Source organism: Mytilus trossulus, chromosome 12, assembly GCF_036588685.1.
Source record: "Mytilus trossulus isolate FHL-02 chromosome 12, PNRI_Mtr1.1.1.hap1, whole genome shotgun sequence".
Lineage (NCBI taxonomy): Eukaryota > Metazoa > Mollusca > Bivalvia > Mytilida > Mytilidae > Mytilus > Mytilus trossulus.
In genome coordinates this window covers 25,373,892-25,392,489 of record NC_086384.1, presented here as the reverse complement: position 1 = coordinate 25,392,489, position 18,598 = coordinate 25,373,892, and the positions used below count along the sequence as shown (strand labels likewise).

Genomic DNA, 18,598 nt, shown 5'->3' with positions numbered 1-18,598 from the left:
CACAAGTGAGAGCTTCCAAATTTCCAAATGGATTAAAGCAGCTATCGATTCAGCTAACAAATTTAGGCAGACATATGAGAGAAACAAACTGAGATTACAAACTACCTTCTTAACTACAAAACAATGATAAAAAAACGTCGAACGAAAAAATATACTAGATTGAGACTATAATATTTTTGAGCGCCCTCAACTCTTCTTACCTTATAAATAGTCAACAGACAAACAACACAACATAAGAAAAATATCTAATATCAGTTAACTACAGAAAATTATAAATAAATCAAACTTGGTCATCTGATGCCATTTCTTGATCCTGAGAATAAGGAACAAAATGGTAATCATATCTATAAAAAAACTTACAATAACATCATTTCTACCAAGGTTTGTTGAAATTGGCAAAGACGTTCTAGAATATGATGGGAAATGCTAGCCCCCAATGTTGCCATGTTTGCAATCCCAAACTTCTTAAAGCATTATCGTTTACAGAGGGTGTTTAAATGATCAATATATCTGTATTTGAATGGAAAGAAGATGTCAAAAGTAAATAAATTATTTTACAACAGAAAGAAATACGAAACAAAGTGTAAACATAAATTTTAACTTTGTAATAATTTATCAATATGATATGCAACCAATTAAAATAGATTCTTGTTTGATGAAAATCAAGTTTCTTCCTTTGATTTCATCATGGAATTTATAATCCTTTATGCATTTGCCTCCGTCACACCATATAAACATTTGTGTATTTCGAACTGTTACAGTTACATGCTTTAAAACTTTTTTTTGCTTCTTTAATTTTATTGACTTAATTTAAAAGTAAAAAGATATGGTAAAATTATCAATAAGATGGCTCTGCAACACAGACCAAATAGCTTAAAAGTTAGCATCTATAGATCTACGTACGTCCTTCAACATTTAGTACCCTATACAAGGCTTACATAAAAAATGTAAAACAATTTACAAAACTACAAAATTACCGGCCAGATGTATGTACAGAACGATAAAAAAAAGTTATACAGAAAAGAATGACAACCACTGGTTTAGGGTCTTCTACATGTTACTTGTTACACATATACAGAATGTGACAGTGTAAGCGGTATAATGAAAAATATAGTTATCTCCATCATAAACAAAAATAATGACTGTAAAATACAAGGGCACATAAAGCAGAGCACAAAGACACGTGTATTACATCCATGCAGCGCAGGATACACACTCTGCAATCAATATAAAATTTAAGTCAAATGAATTTGTTGATTCTTTAGGTATCATAAATAAAAATCTAACAGGGCAGGTAACAAGCCCTGCATTAAATAAAGAGTTTAAGTCAGACGAATTTGTTGTCCATTTATGTATCAAACATGAGCATCTTCACAGCGCAGTCAACTTACTCTAATATCAATATAAAATGAAGACAATTTAATTTGTTGTTATTTATGTATTAACATGCATCCACAAAGCGCACGCAACAAACCTAAACCCTGTAATCAATATAAAAATTAAGTCAAATGAATTTGTTGTTTCTTTAAGGTATCAGATTCTTCCACACAGCGCACGCAACAAAACCTGAAAGAATATGAAATAAATCTCCAAAGCATTTTTAAACTCCTTAGTATGAAACATTTGCATCCACACCTCGCATGCAACAAATCTTTCATAAAAAGCTTGTACGACTTCACAAATAGTTGCTCATTTTAATGAGGTTTTTACTCGTGTTTGAGAAAATGTTGATGCTAAAATCTGTAATTGAATATTAAACGATTACACAATTATTTTGAACAGCGGTATACTACTGTTGCCTTTATTTATTTTGATTTTTTTCGCAAACAATCCGCTTGATGTAACACTATTCTTTTTGATTTAATACAGAAACCAGAAGTGTAATAAAAAATCTATGACTTTGAAAACATAATTTATTAAGTAAAAAGTGAACTATATTTTATATTTACCAACGAATCTCGTAAAATTGACATATACATGTCTAAATTGTGCACAACACAATACACCTCTCCTCCAAAATTATGAAATTGAACTGTTTCGAGTGGAGAAATAAAGTATTACAGTCGATACAGGTGAAGAATATATTTTCTACCTATTTAAAATCATTCAATATACAAGTAGCATATACTACCTGATTTAAACATCAAAAGATGAGTTATTTAGGTCAACTAAAGCCTATAATTGCTTTGTTGACACTGTACATTTAACAGCGTCGTGAAGAAAAGTAGATTTTTTTGCAAAGAAATATCGTAGTAAATTAATTTCTGAAGAGAAGAAATTCATTGCAGACATTGGTAAGTTATTCTAACATTAATCTACTTTAACGTATCATCAGCACTTCGGTGTTGACATGAATATCAATTATATGGTCATTTTTATAAATTTCCTGTTACAAAACTTTGAATTTTTCGACATAAAAAAAAAAGGATCCCACATTTGTCCAAGGAATAGATTACCATTTCTACCTCAGGCATAGATTACCTTAGCTGTATTTGGCAACACTTTAAGGGGTTTTCCTCATCATTGCTCTTCAACTTCGTACTTTATTTGGCTTTTAAAACTTTTTTGGATTCGAGCGTCACTGAAGAGTCTTATGTAGACAAAACGCGCGTCTGGCGTATTAAATAATAATCCTGGTACTTTTGATAAAAATTTATTTGCACTTTGTAATATATATCCTATTATGAGATATCAATCACCATTTTCCAAGATCTATATCATCTTTTGATAGCTACGCGAACTTGACAGCTGCAGTTTGACTTGTTGTCTATACAGCTGTCGTTGTGAGCCAAGTCTCCGTGTTGACCGTACGTTGACCTATAATGGTTAACTTTTACAAATTGTGTGGAGTCTTCTTATATATATATATAAGTACTTACCCATTCCAGGAATTCCCAGAATGTTAAATGGAAGATCAAACGCATGGCCATGTCTATCCTGCTAGATACGGTACAAAAATATGGCCGTCAATGGTTTTAAAATCAAAGTCCAGAGAAAAATTTATGACAAATGAAATGATATGGTTTCTAAATAATGAACACCGCTTTTTCGAGTACCAAAATACCTGTGTATCATGTAAGCTTATTACAGATGGTTCCTCTTTTTAAACTGTTCTCTCGCTGCGTTGAAGACCCACTGGTGGCCTTCCCCTGTTATTTGCCCCTTGTGGGATGTTGCCTTTTTGATATATTTCCCGTTTCCATTCTCAATTATAATTGCTTTGGCTGACTATTCATGTATTAAGTGACATCTATGATGTAAAAAGATTTAAGTTTCTCGTTATTATATTCTTGAAATATGATTAATTACCAGACAACCAGGTACTACCATTGGTATCACATGCATCTGATAAGGAATACTTCTTATTGAATAGCTGGTTTAATTCATTCTTCGTTTTGTTTGTTTTTTGGATAACGTCCAGTAGGAAACATTTGCTTGATTTTGAGGACGAAAATGATTTGGTAATAACCAAATTAGGAAGCTTCTGTGAAGTGTTTCCATCGGGAAGAAGGGTGATAATTTTAGATCCGGCGGAAAATGAGTGCATGTTGGATAAAAGAACAAAAAAACTTGTGTCGGGCGATACGCCACTTAAAAAGATGTAAGGATTTTTATCATTTAAAGAACGAAGAACTTGACACTTTATACACAATGAATCTGACTTATCGTCTAGTTTCCAAAAGAGCTATGTCGTGAATTTATTCAACCAAACTTTTCTTTTTCATGCGTTTTACTTTCGCGTTTGAGGATTGATTTACTTCTATATCCGAGACAACCGTTGAGGTCTCTATCAATTTTGACGTGAGTTAGTATTTGTTTTGTTCGCCTATTTGTTGGTCCGTTTACTTCTTGTTTTATGTGTGAATACGTGCTTGCACTACTGATTTGTCTACTGATTTGTTATTTTCTCATTTAAGGTAGGTTAATCGACACGTTTAAAGTGTTAGATAAACCGTGCCAGTGGTTCTTTTAGGATTTAAAAAAATGGTGGGTAAGGGTGAGTGAGTCCGATGCAAAAGGTTCGACTTGCACTAGTACACCATGCGATGGATAACAAATATTTGCCATGCAGGGTCTCGTCATGTTTTGTCCACTGCTGAATAATTAGGGTTTCTTGTAATTACGTGTAAACAAGTGTTTTCATTAAAACGGGACTTATAGCAATTAAGATGATAACACAATGTTGACTTCTATACCCTTACTTTGAAATTTTTACTCATTTTGTCTGTTTGTTTTGTTCTCGCATCATTGTCAATATAACAGAATTTTATATGACTTTTATACAAGCAAAAGGTTTAGCTAGCTATAAAAACAAGTTCAATAAGAAAATGCCTGTACTTTGTCAGATATATTACAATTGTTATCCATTCGTTTGATGTGTTTGACCTTTGATTTGTGCCATTTATTTAGGGACTTTCCTTTTCGAAATTTCATCGGAGTTTCGTATTTTTGTTATTTTACTTTTTACGTTATACATTTAACATGTTGAATAATTGATTTGTTATATATAGGTATTGCCTACCATTCGACGACCCTGACATTGTGAGTACTAGTATATACATTGGTTGACAAGAGTGATCCCATGAAATACACGGAAACCAAATACATGTTAACTGTGACAAATGTTAATATCCTCGTTTACAAATGTCACTTTTTGTCATGCCGTGGCCTTGATAACTTACTTTCCAACATTTATTGTCTTTTTGCGGGAAACCGTACACTATATTCATGTTTTTTTTTCATCCTCGCCCGTCGGTGTATGTTGTATAGGCATCTCATTGGTAATCTCCTAAATTTAAAAAAACCTTTTTAAAGCATAAATGAGTACACATTTATTTAGTTAAAACAAATCCACCTGAATATTCGTTAGCCGCACGATATTTATAACCATATATCAGGAGACCAAATTTGACATTTTTGTCAATATGTGAAATTGTGAATGAAGTATCCTTTACATCCATGGCGGTAGATATACTCTTATAAACAGTATTGAACATCTCAACTGGTGGTACATTAACCGCGCATGAAATAACAAATTACCGCCATTAACATGATTAAGACGAAGACCATCTACATTATCATTTAAACGTATTATCACAGTGACGTAATTGGTGAAGTCGGAACTGGCAGATATACTCTTATATACCGTTCTGAACATCTTAACTGGTGTAACATCAACCGCATGGAATAATAAATTACCGCCATTAAGACGTAGACCATCTACATTATCATTTGAATTTATGATCACAGTGACGTAATTGGTGAAGTCGGACGCCGTGGTTTGTGTGGTTATGACGTAGTTTTTTTTAGAAAAATGGTCGACGGCGGGCGAATGAACGTGTTGACAGTAACATTTGATCATTCTTACATTGATTCAAAGTAACCATGACTGGTCACTGGGCGTATCCATCATTCAATAATTCTAACTGATTTACATACTGCTTGAAGGTGTTCTTATAGAACCCATTCTTCCCAGAGATATATACAACCGTAAACTGATCTCTTGCAACTATTCAAAGAACGATACGCTATTTTCGGAACAATATATCTCTGAGGAACTAGAACTGTCTGTATGAGCATTTCTGTTTGGAAATTTCTTTCACCTAAATTAATGGGAGAGTCCATACAGAAAATACTTCGATTGGTTTGTCACCTTTTTTTGTTCCATCAGTTTTCGACATCTTCCGATGAAAATAATACTCCCCAAAAAAGTATTCTTTATAAGAACGTCCATAGTATTGCTTCCAGGTTTTAATTTTGCCCTTACGGAAGTGTTGCCTTTTATTGTTATAAAACCCACCAATTGGGTGCCGTTCGATTATAGTGCAATAAAATAGTTCCTCCCTATGTCCTTAACATAAATTTTGAGTGTTTGGTAGGTGTGTTCGAATGATAGAAAAAAACTGTTCAGTAAGCCCAGTAAGTATCAAATTTATATTAGAAGTGAATAGTGCTGCATGCTTAATTTTGAGAAAGTTGCCCTTGAATTCGTTAAAGTAATTGTGCCGAAATAAATAGATATAAATCTTTACGTTACTATTGGAAATAATTGAAGTTTGTTTTAAACGAAATTGTATTTTCAATTTTCATTTATATATCATGATGTCCATATTTAGCATGCATGTACTTTCTGCAAGAAAAATAACCTATAAACATTGACTCATAAATAATACAAAGGGTTGCAAAACATCACGGACACTGGTAAAAAGAGGAATTAACATCTTTAGATATGAATTCAGTTTTAAAGTGAAGTGGTTCATATAGAACATCGCAATGTAAATAAATCGTCAATAAGATTACGAATGAAATCAGTTAACCAAACGGCATAGTTAATACAAAACTGAAACATGAATTTTGAAACTCTTTCATTGCATTTTTGTATTCTACTTGATACTTAACAAAGTAAATATAATAACCTGCTAAATAAAAGTAAGCATAAATGATTTAAAAAAAAAGGAAATTATATAACAATAAGAATAACAACCGAATCGACTGACAGCAAAACACAAACAACTACTAAAATTGGTGAGGTACATAAGGCAATGTAAATACAATGATTTCCTTAAAAGAGAAAACCAAAGATAAAAAAAATTATCTTCGTTTGCCGTGAAATGTGTGGACGTGAATATTGTCAACCGTGAACGGTTTTCTGTTATGTATATTTACACAGTTTTGACTTGTAAATCCGAATCATTGTTACATTAACTTTTAATATCAGCTTGGGTTGCTTACCAAAGCTGTAAACATAACAGAACTATGAAAAACTAGCATACAGTAAGCTGTTAAGTTTTCTATATATAAACTCATCATAGATACCAGGATTGAAATTTTAATTTGCGTCAGACGCGTAAACCAGGTTTGGCCTGACATTTTCTTCCGTAAATTCCTGTACAAAGTCGGGAATATAGCAGTTGTTTTCACTTGTTTTGTTATTTTTTATGGACTTTTCCCTTTTGAATTGACGATGGTTTACCCTACCGTCCATTGAATACTCTTCCCACACTGACCTTTTCTTGAAGTAAAAACAAATTCTTGATAAACATCAGTGGCATAGCTTGATCTATGTTATAACAAAAGATTTAAGCCTCCATAAGCGTTTGAGGGTAATAATTTGATGAATACATAAACAATCTATTAAAATAAGTAGCTGTTGTTTAAGTTAAGTTACTATGTTATGCTCCCAAGTAAAGAATAGAGAAACGAATACTTGATTATCATAAACAAATGTTTCCTAAATCACTAATTTTTCTCTCTTTGGACATTTTTCCCTAAATCTATATCATTGTAAAATAATTACATTGCCACTCATGTTCCAGGTTATTGATTACTTTCGTCTACAATAGAGTAAAATGTGCACTTGTACGTGAGGTAGTTATCAAAGGTACCAGGATTATAATTTAATACGCCAAACGCGCGTTTCGTCTACATAAAACTCATCAGTGACGCTAATATCAAAATATTTATAAAGCCAAACAAGTACAAAATTGAAGAGCATTGCGGAGAGACATCATATCATACTTATTTCTGTATTTTTAGAAAATTGATGATTTCCTCACCACATGACCCGGATAAATTCATTATTTATTTTATTGAAGGGTTCTTGGAATACTTACATGTATAAAGGATTCTGAGAATACTTTAATGTAAATGACAACAAAACGATGGAGTCGTCTAAAATTGTGTTGAAGGTAATATTTATTTATTAATATGTATTTAGTTTCTTTTTGTTTATAGATATGGCAATAATAATTCAATAGTATTATTGACAGTATAAAAATTACAGTTTAAATTGAAAACACTGCCTTCATGTTCATAATACCGTAAGAATAATCCCTACATGTATTCCTTTTTCGCGAATTTGACCTACCGAACTATACTATTTACCGTATGTTTAATTAATGAGCAACCCGACAGGATCGGCTTAATTAAGTTCAGCCCCTGTTTTTAGTGGGGTTCGTGATGATAAGTGTTTATTTCTCTTTGTTGTGTGGTATGAACTGTTGTTTTTCTGTTTGTCTTTTTCTTTTGTAGCCATGTCTGATTTTTTATCAAGGAGTTTAAATGTCCATCTAATATCTTTCATTCCACTTTTGAAGCTGGAAATTAAAACAAGGAAGGATGTATCTCATTCAAATCAAATATTTACTCTCTTAGCTACGACAGGAAAAAAATTGTTACACTTAATACTGACACAGAATATTGTATGCCCTCGAATATTTCAAAAAGGAGCAAATGGTCACGAATTAAAGCGCAACCTACCGTCACGCCAATTGAGTATGGCCAATAATCTTCAAAAGCATTGAATAACTTATCTTTACAATTTTTTTATATTAAAAAGTCAAAAGTAAAAATTTGAAGTCATAAAAGGTCGTATTCTCTTATGAGAAAGATAAATAAGATGATTAAAGCTGTTAATTTTTATACTTAATCATCATTGATGTACGTTTCTGCAATAAAGTTTATCGATAGCTAGGTTGAAGGAATTCCTAAAGGCACCAATTGTGCCCGTTTAGAAGTAACCATGCTGATTTACTGGGACAAATCACAGTTTACGCCGAAGGTCAATAAACGACCCGTCGATATTGCTGAATTCAACAACGCTTACCGTTTGTTATCTTGTAAATATATTTTTGTTAAATAAGTATAGATATACTGCCGAAATTTCATCAAAGATCTTACTTTAAATCAAACGAATATAAACAGCAACAAAAATAACTGTTAATTCCTAAATTAAGATAAATTAGTTTTACACAAGAATTTCTGCACGAGTACATACGAAAAAAACAACATTTTTTTTGTGTTTTAATAAACTAAATATTAATCTAAATTACTTTAAAAGTTTTGCTGTATCCATAGAAAACTTATGCACACGGTACACTTATTTTTACGGTGGTGTTGTTTCCCAATCCCGTTGATTTAAGTATAAACATTAGGGTAAACTTATCGTTTCTTAAAGTTAACTTATTCTAACAGGTTACCAACAAGACTTTGTAACTAGATCTTTGGATATGATCTTATCGGTGTGAATATTGATTTTGTTTATAATATATTAAAATCAAACTAGATATTTTTAAAATGCACTGATGATAATAAAGATAATGGCGACAAAGACTATGATGACAACTATAATCCCGACGACGACGATGATGATGATGATGATGATGATGGTGATTATGAATATGACGATGATTATGACTATGAATATAACTATGATAATTTTACATTATTTTAGGTTACTGTGATTATACACTTCATTTTAATTGTGTGGTAAGTAATTATCTGATCTTTGCATTCAATTGTTATTCTAAGTTATATCAGCGTTTTGAAATACTAAATGATAAATTTGGATAAAAGACTGTGTTCACACCAAACGCCGCGTAGAGTAAACATGTTTACAATTAGTTTAGTGTAGTGTACACTGGTTTCACATCACATTTGTTCACATCTATACACCTTGTTTAGCTACCTGTACATAAGATTTGTTCCCACTTGTAAACTATCTGTCATTTAAATGTTCATTACGTAAAACTGAATTCAAAATTTTTGGACAATTTTTCTAGCGGTAAGGGAACAACCATTTGACTTCAAAAGAGGGGTGGGGTGGTAATGGAAATATTCCGTTCCCCAATTTGATAAGAAAAAATAATGGTCATACATTTGATAAAAAAAATATTCTGAGTCAAGAGTTTCCCCATACATTATAGTGTTAAAAATTGAAAAAAATGTATTTGATCACCAGCATCGAAAAAAGGAATAAAAACGTACGCGCGGGGAAAAAATCTGACTCAGATAAAAAAAGAATAACCCTCCCCCTTTTTTAAGTTAAGTGGTTGCTACTTTATGAAAGCCGTTTTTATAATTTGCAGTAGTTTGAATATACTAGAGATGTCTAGATTACGCATTAGAAAACGTTAGCTTTAGCAGCTTACTTACAGCCGAAAAAAGGATTGAGATATTAGGGATCACTACATTTTTATCTTTTCTGTTTGTTTTAAATGGTATTTCCTCTCCAAGCAGTATTTGGTAAAAGAATAGGGTAAGGTTTTTTTAAATTTATTTTAAGTGTTATTAAACGGATCTGAGATACTAGACAAACATATCATTTACCCACACTTTTTTTAGTCGTTGTTTGAGTAAAGACCAGTGGCGAATATTTCTGTGTACGTCAATTCGATTCGGGAAGACCTTTTCAAATGAATAACAAAACAACTATTTGCTTCCTTTTTGGGGAGGGGAGGGAGAGCCGGGGGAGGGGGGGGGGGGGTAGAGGGGCGTGGGCTATTGGTTTTTTTTTCAGGACAAGTTTTGGTGACAAGTCGAAATTAATTTTAGCATTATATATAGTGGCAGTTGAGGGTGAAACAACACATTTTTTTCAGGGCCAAACACTGGAAACATTTTTTGTTTCCAAAACAAAACCCATAGCTCACCACCCCACCCCCTTGCCTTTATGTTTTGTACTCAACACTAATAGCCCCCCCCCCCCCCCCCCCCCCGAAAAGCAATTGGTTGCTGCCTTATGGGTTCGGGAATGATGCTGCTTTGAGTGTTAATCAGGGGTTAATAAAGTACGTGATTTTTTTCTTACCAAAAAAATCTGTAAATATAGACAACAATTTCTGTAAAGAACTATACTAATAACTATCAAAAATATCAATTGTACTCCAAAAAAAGTTTCCTCTTTAATTATATACACGGTAAAACTAATGTCCTAAATGCCTAGTTTTGTGTACACTTAACCTACACAAGGCCTACATTGACTATCGACTGTGTGTAGATAAGACATGATTTAAACTACATGTAAACATAAAGTTTTATCAATGGGAACGCAATTGTATTTACTTTACGTGTGAGTTACATTAACACAACACCGAATTGAGGTCAATGTTAACACGGCCTAATACACTTAAACCTTTTCACATTACATTTTGACGAATTCGGAATATTTACTAAACACTTTTATAAGCGGTGTGGGGAGTATTTTACATGTCAGGCCTTTGATAGGCTTGGTATGCATAGATATCATGATCTTTATCTAAGATGACAGTTGTTAACTTCTACTACGCCATTAAGTATTTCGTGGAGCGCTGTCCAATTTACAATCACACCACATCTTCATATTATGTGTAGTGTACGTTTGCTTTGTATTTGTCTGGTTCTACGCATGCTTTAAAATCTCATTGTCAGTATCTTTAACGTTAACAATATTTTAAGTTTCTGTACAATATGCCAAGTAGATCAGATATCAAGCTCTGACTGTCACAAAGTCTTTAAGAATAGTAACTACTTGATACATGCACTATCTGTTATAAATTCTGCTTATTTATAAAAAAAAAAACCTTAAAAAAAGCATCGTTACGCACGTTGTTGTTATACTACATTTTTATTTTTTATTGATTTAGGGCTAGTACAAGCAGCTTTTTACCGGAATCTTACATTTATATGAATTTGTTTGTTTTGCTGATTAGTGTATTGGCTAATGTACATAGTAAATCTGAAGAGGCAGTTTTCTTGGTTTGTTATCTTTCATGATGTGATCTGTTTATCAATTAACCGGGTGCTGTCATTAAAAAATTTTGGTCATTGTGTTTACGCATTTTTGCATTTTAATATATTAGCATATCTAATGCGGCAATTACCAAAACGCGAAAATGCAACATCTAAGCGTCATACATGTCTTTTTTCTAATGCCTTTGTGAGTGCAAGCAAATTTTCAATACCATAAGCTGTTCTAGATGTAAAACACACATAAAGTAATAAAAACAAATAAACTAATATTGTCGTGTATTATAAATTTGTATATTTTAACAAATTTGATTCGTATACACGTTGTTATTATACTACATTTTAATTTTTGATTAATTGATGCAGGGCTAGTACAAACAGCTTTTTACCGGAATCTTACATTTATATGAATTTATAATAAAATTGAGAATGGAAATGTGGAATGTGTCAAAGAGACAACAACCCGACCAAATAAAAAACAACAGCAGAAGGTCACCAACTGGTCTTCAATGTAGCGAGAAATTCCCGCACCCGGAGGCGTCCTTCAGCTGGCCCCTAAACAAATATATACTGGTTCAGTGATAATGAACGCCATACTAATTTCCAAATTGTACACAAGAAACTAATATAAAATTAATACAAGACTAACAAAGGCCAGAGGCTCCTGACTTGGGACAGGCGCAAAAATGCGGCGGGGTTAAACATGTTTGTGAGATCTCAACCCTCCCCCTATACCTCTAACCAATGTAGAAAAATAAACGCATAACACATTAAAATTCAGTTCAAGAGAAGTCCGAGTCTGATGCCAGAAGATGTAACCAAAGAAAATAAACAAAATGACAATAATACATAAATAACAACAGACTACTAGCAGTTAACTGACATGCCAGCTCCAGACTTCAATTAAACTGACTGAAAGATTATGATTTCATCATATGAACATCAGGCACAATCCTTCCCGTTAGGGGTTTAGTATCATTTGTTTGTTTTGCTGATTAGTGTATTTGCCAATGTGCGTAGTAAATCTGAAGAGGGTAGAGAGAAAACGGCGGATAGCAAAAAGCATACTGCACAGCAAAAAGCTTATTACACGGTTATTTTGAGAATATCTCAAAAACGATATACTTTGTGACGTCATGTAATAAATTTCTTGATATTGTTAAACGTTTTGAAACAAATTATATCTGTGATCGATTATTTGACGAAAAAAATCTTCAAATACATAAGATGTAAAAAAAAAAAAAGAAAAAAAAAAGGTAAATGAAATAAAAACTAATAGATCGTTATTGTCTAGGAGACAATATGATATCAATAAAATTCCAACAAAATAAAATGACAATTTTGATACACATATGATCGGAAATTAATAATATAACAAATATAGCCTTTTTATGAGGTCAATACAGGATATATCGACCCAAAGAAGTATATCGACTTGGAATTCGTCCTCAGTTAATAAATGTCTTTCGGTCAATATATCCTTGTATTGACCTCATACAAAACATATATTTGTATAATATTAAACCGCTATTTCAAAAAAAACCTTGTAGGAACCCATCAGTACAAAATTATTTCGGGCTTACATATTACAGTGACTTGACTGTTAGTGTTGCTATCCACCAATTGCAATTCATTCAAAAGTTTGGACATTTTTATAGCAATTCAAAATAAAACAGTTGACCTTTAGTATGGTAATGGCTATAATATAACTATACAGATTGATAGACAGATTTAGTAATAACATCATTAAAGTGGAGTTAAAGTCTTGTAGGATTGTAAGTATATTTTAATTTATCACCTTGCACTTTCACATTTTGACTGAACAATTTGTTCAATATTCTGACCAGTTAAACAATTTGATTTTATAAAACAAATTGCAATTTGGTCAAAATTTTGAATGAGTTGCAATAGGTTGATAGCAACACTAACAGTCAAGTCACTGTAAAACAAGTGGACGTTATTCAAACAAAGTGAATGGTGGTCGTATACATATAATATATTATTCTCAATAAAATTACACGTTATAGTCGGTGAGGTTTTTTTTGCTCAATTTTTTTATATGGTTGAGTATAACAAAATTGTGATTAATAAATACAAAAAAATAAATTATATGATTCAACAGTTAAAGTTATCTTGCTAATGGTTTCAGTTCTTTGTTCTCCATTGCATAACCATTGGACAGGACATGCTATTCATTGGTATATACCAACCTATAGGAGATGCAACATATGAGGTAGACAGGCAACCTAGTAAGTATATTTTTACTGCAGTGCTTTTTCTTGCTTTTCCACAAACACAGATATTAGGTTAGAAAATATCCAAAAACATATGGCACTAGTTTAGCAAAGTTAGCTTTTCTGTTATGTCATTTTTGTTTTATACCTTTTTTGGTCCTTATACGTTCTAATAAATCTTGAAAAGCGCTTTAGACGCATACACTTTATATTTTGTTGTTTTCAATATTTTCGGGATTATCAAATCATACATCGAACTTTAAGTTTTTTGAGAGAATAAACACGATTTGTCTCAAAACACAGTAAAGAATTAAGTACGCCTTTTTCATCTATATTACGTTTTAAAGTTTCAAGTTTGGGCAATATGTCAAAATTAAAAAAAAAAGGCCCTAAATATACTGTATTTATTCATACATGAGCTTGAACTGTTCCATTGACTTGTCAATAATTAGATTTTGGTAAAAGATGCTAATATGCTTTCCTACTTTCAAAATCATAAATGTAAAAGTTCTCAATTTTGTACCCCTGTTCTTTAACATTGAAATGTAAAAACATTTGTTTGTATAGATAATAAAGTTTATTATATTGCTTTATTTTTCAGACACTATAAAGAATGTGTACAGATTTAGTCTTGGGTATCCTTTTGCCGTGATGATTCCAATCATTTTTAAACAGCACAATCTAAAAAAAAGGCATTCCGGGAATAAACAATCTTACTTCAAACTGACCGTCGCAAATTCAATTTAAAAAATCGCATCAAAAGAGAGGGAAAATATGCCAGGGGCACATTCAAACTTATAAATCGAAAATAAACTGACGACGCCATTGCTAAAAAAAGAAAAATGAAAAACAGACAAATTAAAATTCACAATGTAAGACGGTCCAAATGGATGTATTGCCCGTGCCAGTCAATAATTCAATATAATGCCAGTTTTTAGTACGGAATATTACTGTACTTGCTTTAAAATTAACAAAAATAAGAGAACTATACATTGAAAAATATATGAATGAATGAATATCTAAACTTTGAATTAAGTAACATCATAAATTTGAATATTCTTCTTGACCTGTACATTAGTATATGCATTTTGAACTTGATAATAAAACCAGTGACTGCTTTCCTGGTGTACAAAGTGTGGCAAGAAAGACGGGGAAATCCGGTTACGCTTCCATGTAACATTCCTTGGATAGGTATGTTTTGGTGTTGTCAATGTTCAACTGTTTAACCATCGGAAGGACCGAATATCGAATACGATAACCAGTTAACCGGACTTATTTCAATTAAGATAGATTTACACGTTTAAACCCTCCACATTCTGTGTGTTTGTGCTTGTCCCAATTCAGGAGCCTATAGTTCAGTGATTGTCCTTTGTTGATGTGCTGCATATTTGTTTTTCGTTTATGATTTTTTTTTACCTAAATAAGGCCGTTAGTTTTCTCGTTTGAATTGTTTTAAATTTGTCATTTCGAGACCTATTATTTTTCCAAAAAGAAGATGTGGTATGCTTGCCAATGAGACAACTGTCCACAAGAGACCAAAATGACACAGACATTAACAACTATAGGTCACCGTACGGCCTTCAGCAATGATACGTAGTATACATGGTTTTTTTTAAATAGTAACTTTAAAATCAGTAATCCGATCAAAGTTTACGATTCACTTCATAATCATATTTTTTTTATCCAATATTGCGTAGCCATACATCTGAATCAGAAACATCCATCGAGAAAGGCTATGCTATACTTTAAACAAAATACTAACTGAAAATTTGTGAAAAGCATATCAACGTGTATGTAATTAATGTATACTTAATGTAACGAGTTACAGGCTTAATCATTTAAAAAGAAAATTTACGTCATTTGGTCTCATCTGGTGTAGAGTGACCATTCGCAACCATATCACATCTTGTTATTTTTTAATTTATCTATGATTCTAACTTAACTAATGTACACCACATCATATACATATTTTTAAAATGTATCAGTGGATTTTATTTTACACGCCAAATTAAATATGTGGTAAATCATGCAGCATTGAAAACTTATGTATTGAGGAAATGATCTTGCTTTATTTGTTACATCATTCCAGCGGCATCTGCTCTACCAACAAAGCGGAACAGAAGATCGTCGAAATCTTCGGATGCCGACTCGGAAATAGTATGTATTCCATCTTTCTAACATTTCAATTAATTTTTGTTTTTAATTTGACACTTTGATGTACTGCATTACTTTCAATCGAGAACGAATTTGATAAATGTGACTTCATATATTGTGCTTTTTTATCTAAAAAGATTGCTGCTGATTTCAGAAACTTGACTTCTTTAAAAACGAAGTCATCAAAACGAGCATAAACTTTAATTTAAATTTATCGCAAATGAAAACCGTTATGGAAACACCTCAAAGATCTAAATAAATGGCAAAAACATTGTCTTCAATCTTAAAACAGATAATGGTTATAATACGATTCTGACAAACATTGTTGGACATTTTTAGTTCTATAGGTAATAAATTAGCGTCTAAACCCAAAACAACTTTCTATTCAAATTGTTTAGCCTCGTTTGTGAAGATCAGGATACACAAAATTGTCTTTTTCCCAATCTTTTCGAGTTCAACATCTGCACATTCCACTTAGATGTAACCAAGTCAATGAGGCTTGATGAAATTAGATATCCTAAAACTATTTGTATCTATTAATTTTACTTGAGTTGCTTGTACATATTATACACTTCAGTCTCTGTACATCTAATTATTTCCCTGAGAAACTGCAGGAAGCTAGGGTTACATGTCTTTACAAGTGTTGTGATACAAAAAGAAAAATCACAAAAATACTGAACTTCGAGGAAAAATCAAAACGTAAAGTCCCTGATCAAATGATAAAACACATCAAACTACTATATAACAGCTGTCATATTCCTGACTTGGAACAGACATTTTCAAATGTAGAAAATGGTGGATTGAACCTAGTTTTATAGCGCTAAACACTGTATGACAGTCGCATCAAATTCCATTAGACAAATATCTGAAAATTAAGTTTAGAATTTGAGATGAACATATTACAGACGTCATTCATAGCCCTAATATGCTGAGAGTCCATTTTGAAAAATCTCTTTCGTTGGAATAACGCCAAGTATTACGTCTATCACAAAGTATTTGGTATTTATGACAAACATTGTTCTGAAGAAGATTAATCGAGCGAAAATACTAGACGTCTTTTTCGGTGTTCAAAACTCAACTTTTACATTTTTACCAGATATAATTGCAAGCATTAAAATCGTTTAACTCTTAAATGATTTGCTACGAGTTGAAAATTATTTTGCCATATGAGAAAAAGAATTGACTAGCCATTAAACCAGGTTCAACCCACGTTTGTCTTCGAATGTCCAATTCCAAGTTAGAACTATAACAGGTGTTATTTAATAGTCCTCTACCTTGTATGTTGGCGTTCGTTATGTTGCATATCAGTGTTTCTGTTGTTCCGTTGATTTCTAATAATATATCCCCTAAAACAAGAAATTAAAGAAATAACAGACCCAGCTTCTTCTGCCTTATTGCAGACCTATACCTCGAATTTGTCATATCTCAGTACTAGAATCGATGTCAAACGAAAAGATTTTAATAATCAATTTCCACCACTTTCGTAGCAATATAACTACACCTGCATCAGTGTCTGAGCAGAGAGTTGTATTTATTTTTTTCTTATACGCTTTGGCTATATGCATTTGTGGTATTCTTTGTTATATACAATATGGCTCTGTACTTATGTATCCCGTCATTGTGTTATTTTCTTTTACAATTTTATAATTTTTGTATTATTGTCTTTCATTTTGGTTATTACTATTTGTATATATGCCTTTTTGTGTTTCTTTCTTATATATGACGAAGCTATGGACTTTAACATCCCGCCATTTTTTTTTATTTTGCCATGATTTGTGTTGTTCACACATCTTTGTCAATGAAGTGGAGTTTTATGCAACTGTCATACAAGTGAGAGGTTAAGCTAGCTGTAAAACCATATTAAATTCACCCTTTTCTACATAAGAAATAGTCTGTACCAAGTCAGGAATATGACAGTTGTTGTCCATTCGTTTCATGTGTTTGGGCTTTTAGTTTTGCCATTTAATTAGGGACTTTTTTTTTTTAATTTTCTTCAAAGTTCAGTATTTCTTGTGATTGTACTTTTTATATATGATGTGTTTTCCTCGGTTTTATTTTGTAACCCGGGTTTATTTTCTCTCAATCGATTGATGACTTTTGATCAGCGGTATACTACTGTTGCCTTTATTTGATTTAGTTTACTTAATTTTGTAGGAGACGGACCTAATTGAAGGCATTATCACGGTCTTGACAGATCAGCTGAAAGGTGCTTTGATAGAACAACTACGCGATGGGTAAAGGAAGCAGTCTCCTGTCAATACGTCGAAACTAATGATGATATCATAGTGTATTAATTTTTCTATCGAATCTGTCCATCTGACAATATAAAGACTATAATGAAAATAATGTTCTCCTTGCAATAATAATAATAAAAAAAATACTAGCTTTCCGTAACGGTTTCCACCACTTTACTTATGATTGTTCTTTTGTATATAGTTATCAAAGGTACCAGGATTATAATTTAGTACGCCAGACGCGCGTTTCGTCTACATAAGACTCACCAGTGACGCTCATATCAAAATATTTATAAAGCCAAACAAGTACAAAGTTGAAGAGCATAATATTGTATAATGTTAATACTCGCGTTTGTGATAAAGTCCTTGCATACAGTAGTTCAATTAACAATACAAATTTGTTAATTATCCTGAATGATTATAATACGGATAATTATAGAATTACTAACTGAAGAATTTAAAAAGAGAAAA

At 32.1% G+C, this 18,598-nt stretch overlaps 1 protein-coding gene across 2 annotated transcripts; it reads left to right on the top strand.

Moving 5' to 3' along the window:
- The first annotated feature begins 2,196 nt into the window (after positions 1-2,196).
- LOC134693499 (type-1 angiotensin II receptor-associated protein-like) lies at positions 2,197-18,268 on the top strand. Of its 2 annotated transcripts, XM_063554334.1 has the most exons (9): positions 2,197-2,294; positions 7,596-7,688; positions 9,233-9,267; positions 11,403-11,514; positions 13,655-13,754; positions 14,341-14,374; positions 14,818-14,930; positions 15,829-15,896; positions 18,048-18,268. In XM_063554334.1, exons 2-9 carry the CDS (start codon positions 7,662-7,664, stop codon positions 18,129-18,131), a joined length of 573 nt encoding a protein of 190 aa, XP_063410404.1. In that variant the 5' UTR covers positions 2,197-2,294; positions 7,596-7,661; the 3' UTR covers positions 18,132-18,268. The 2 variants fall into 2 exon arrangements, with proteins under 2 accessions (XP_063410404.1, XP_063410405.1); XM_063554335.1 differs by lacking the exons at positions 2,197-2,294; positions 7,596-7,688; positions 9,233-9,267 and adding an exon at positions 9,602-10,036.
- The last annotated feature ends 330 nt before the right edge of the window (positions 18,269-18,598 follow it).

What these genes read in the sequence shown, in the direction of transcription:
- LOC134693499 (XM_063554334.1), top strand. Translation starts at nt 7,662, where the DNA reads ATGGAGTCGTCTAAAATTGTGTTGAAG. An exon ending in CACTTCATTTTAATTGTGTG is followed by an intron (nt 9,268 to 11,402) that starts GTAAGTAATTAT and finishes TTATTGATTTAG; the next exon opens with GGCTAGTACAAGCAGCTTTT. An exon ending in ATGTAACATTCCTTGGATAG is followed by an intron (nt 14,931 to 15,828) that starts GTATGTTTTGGT and finishes ACATCATTCCAG; the next exon opens with CGGCATCTGCTCTACCAACA.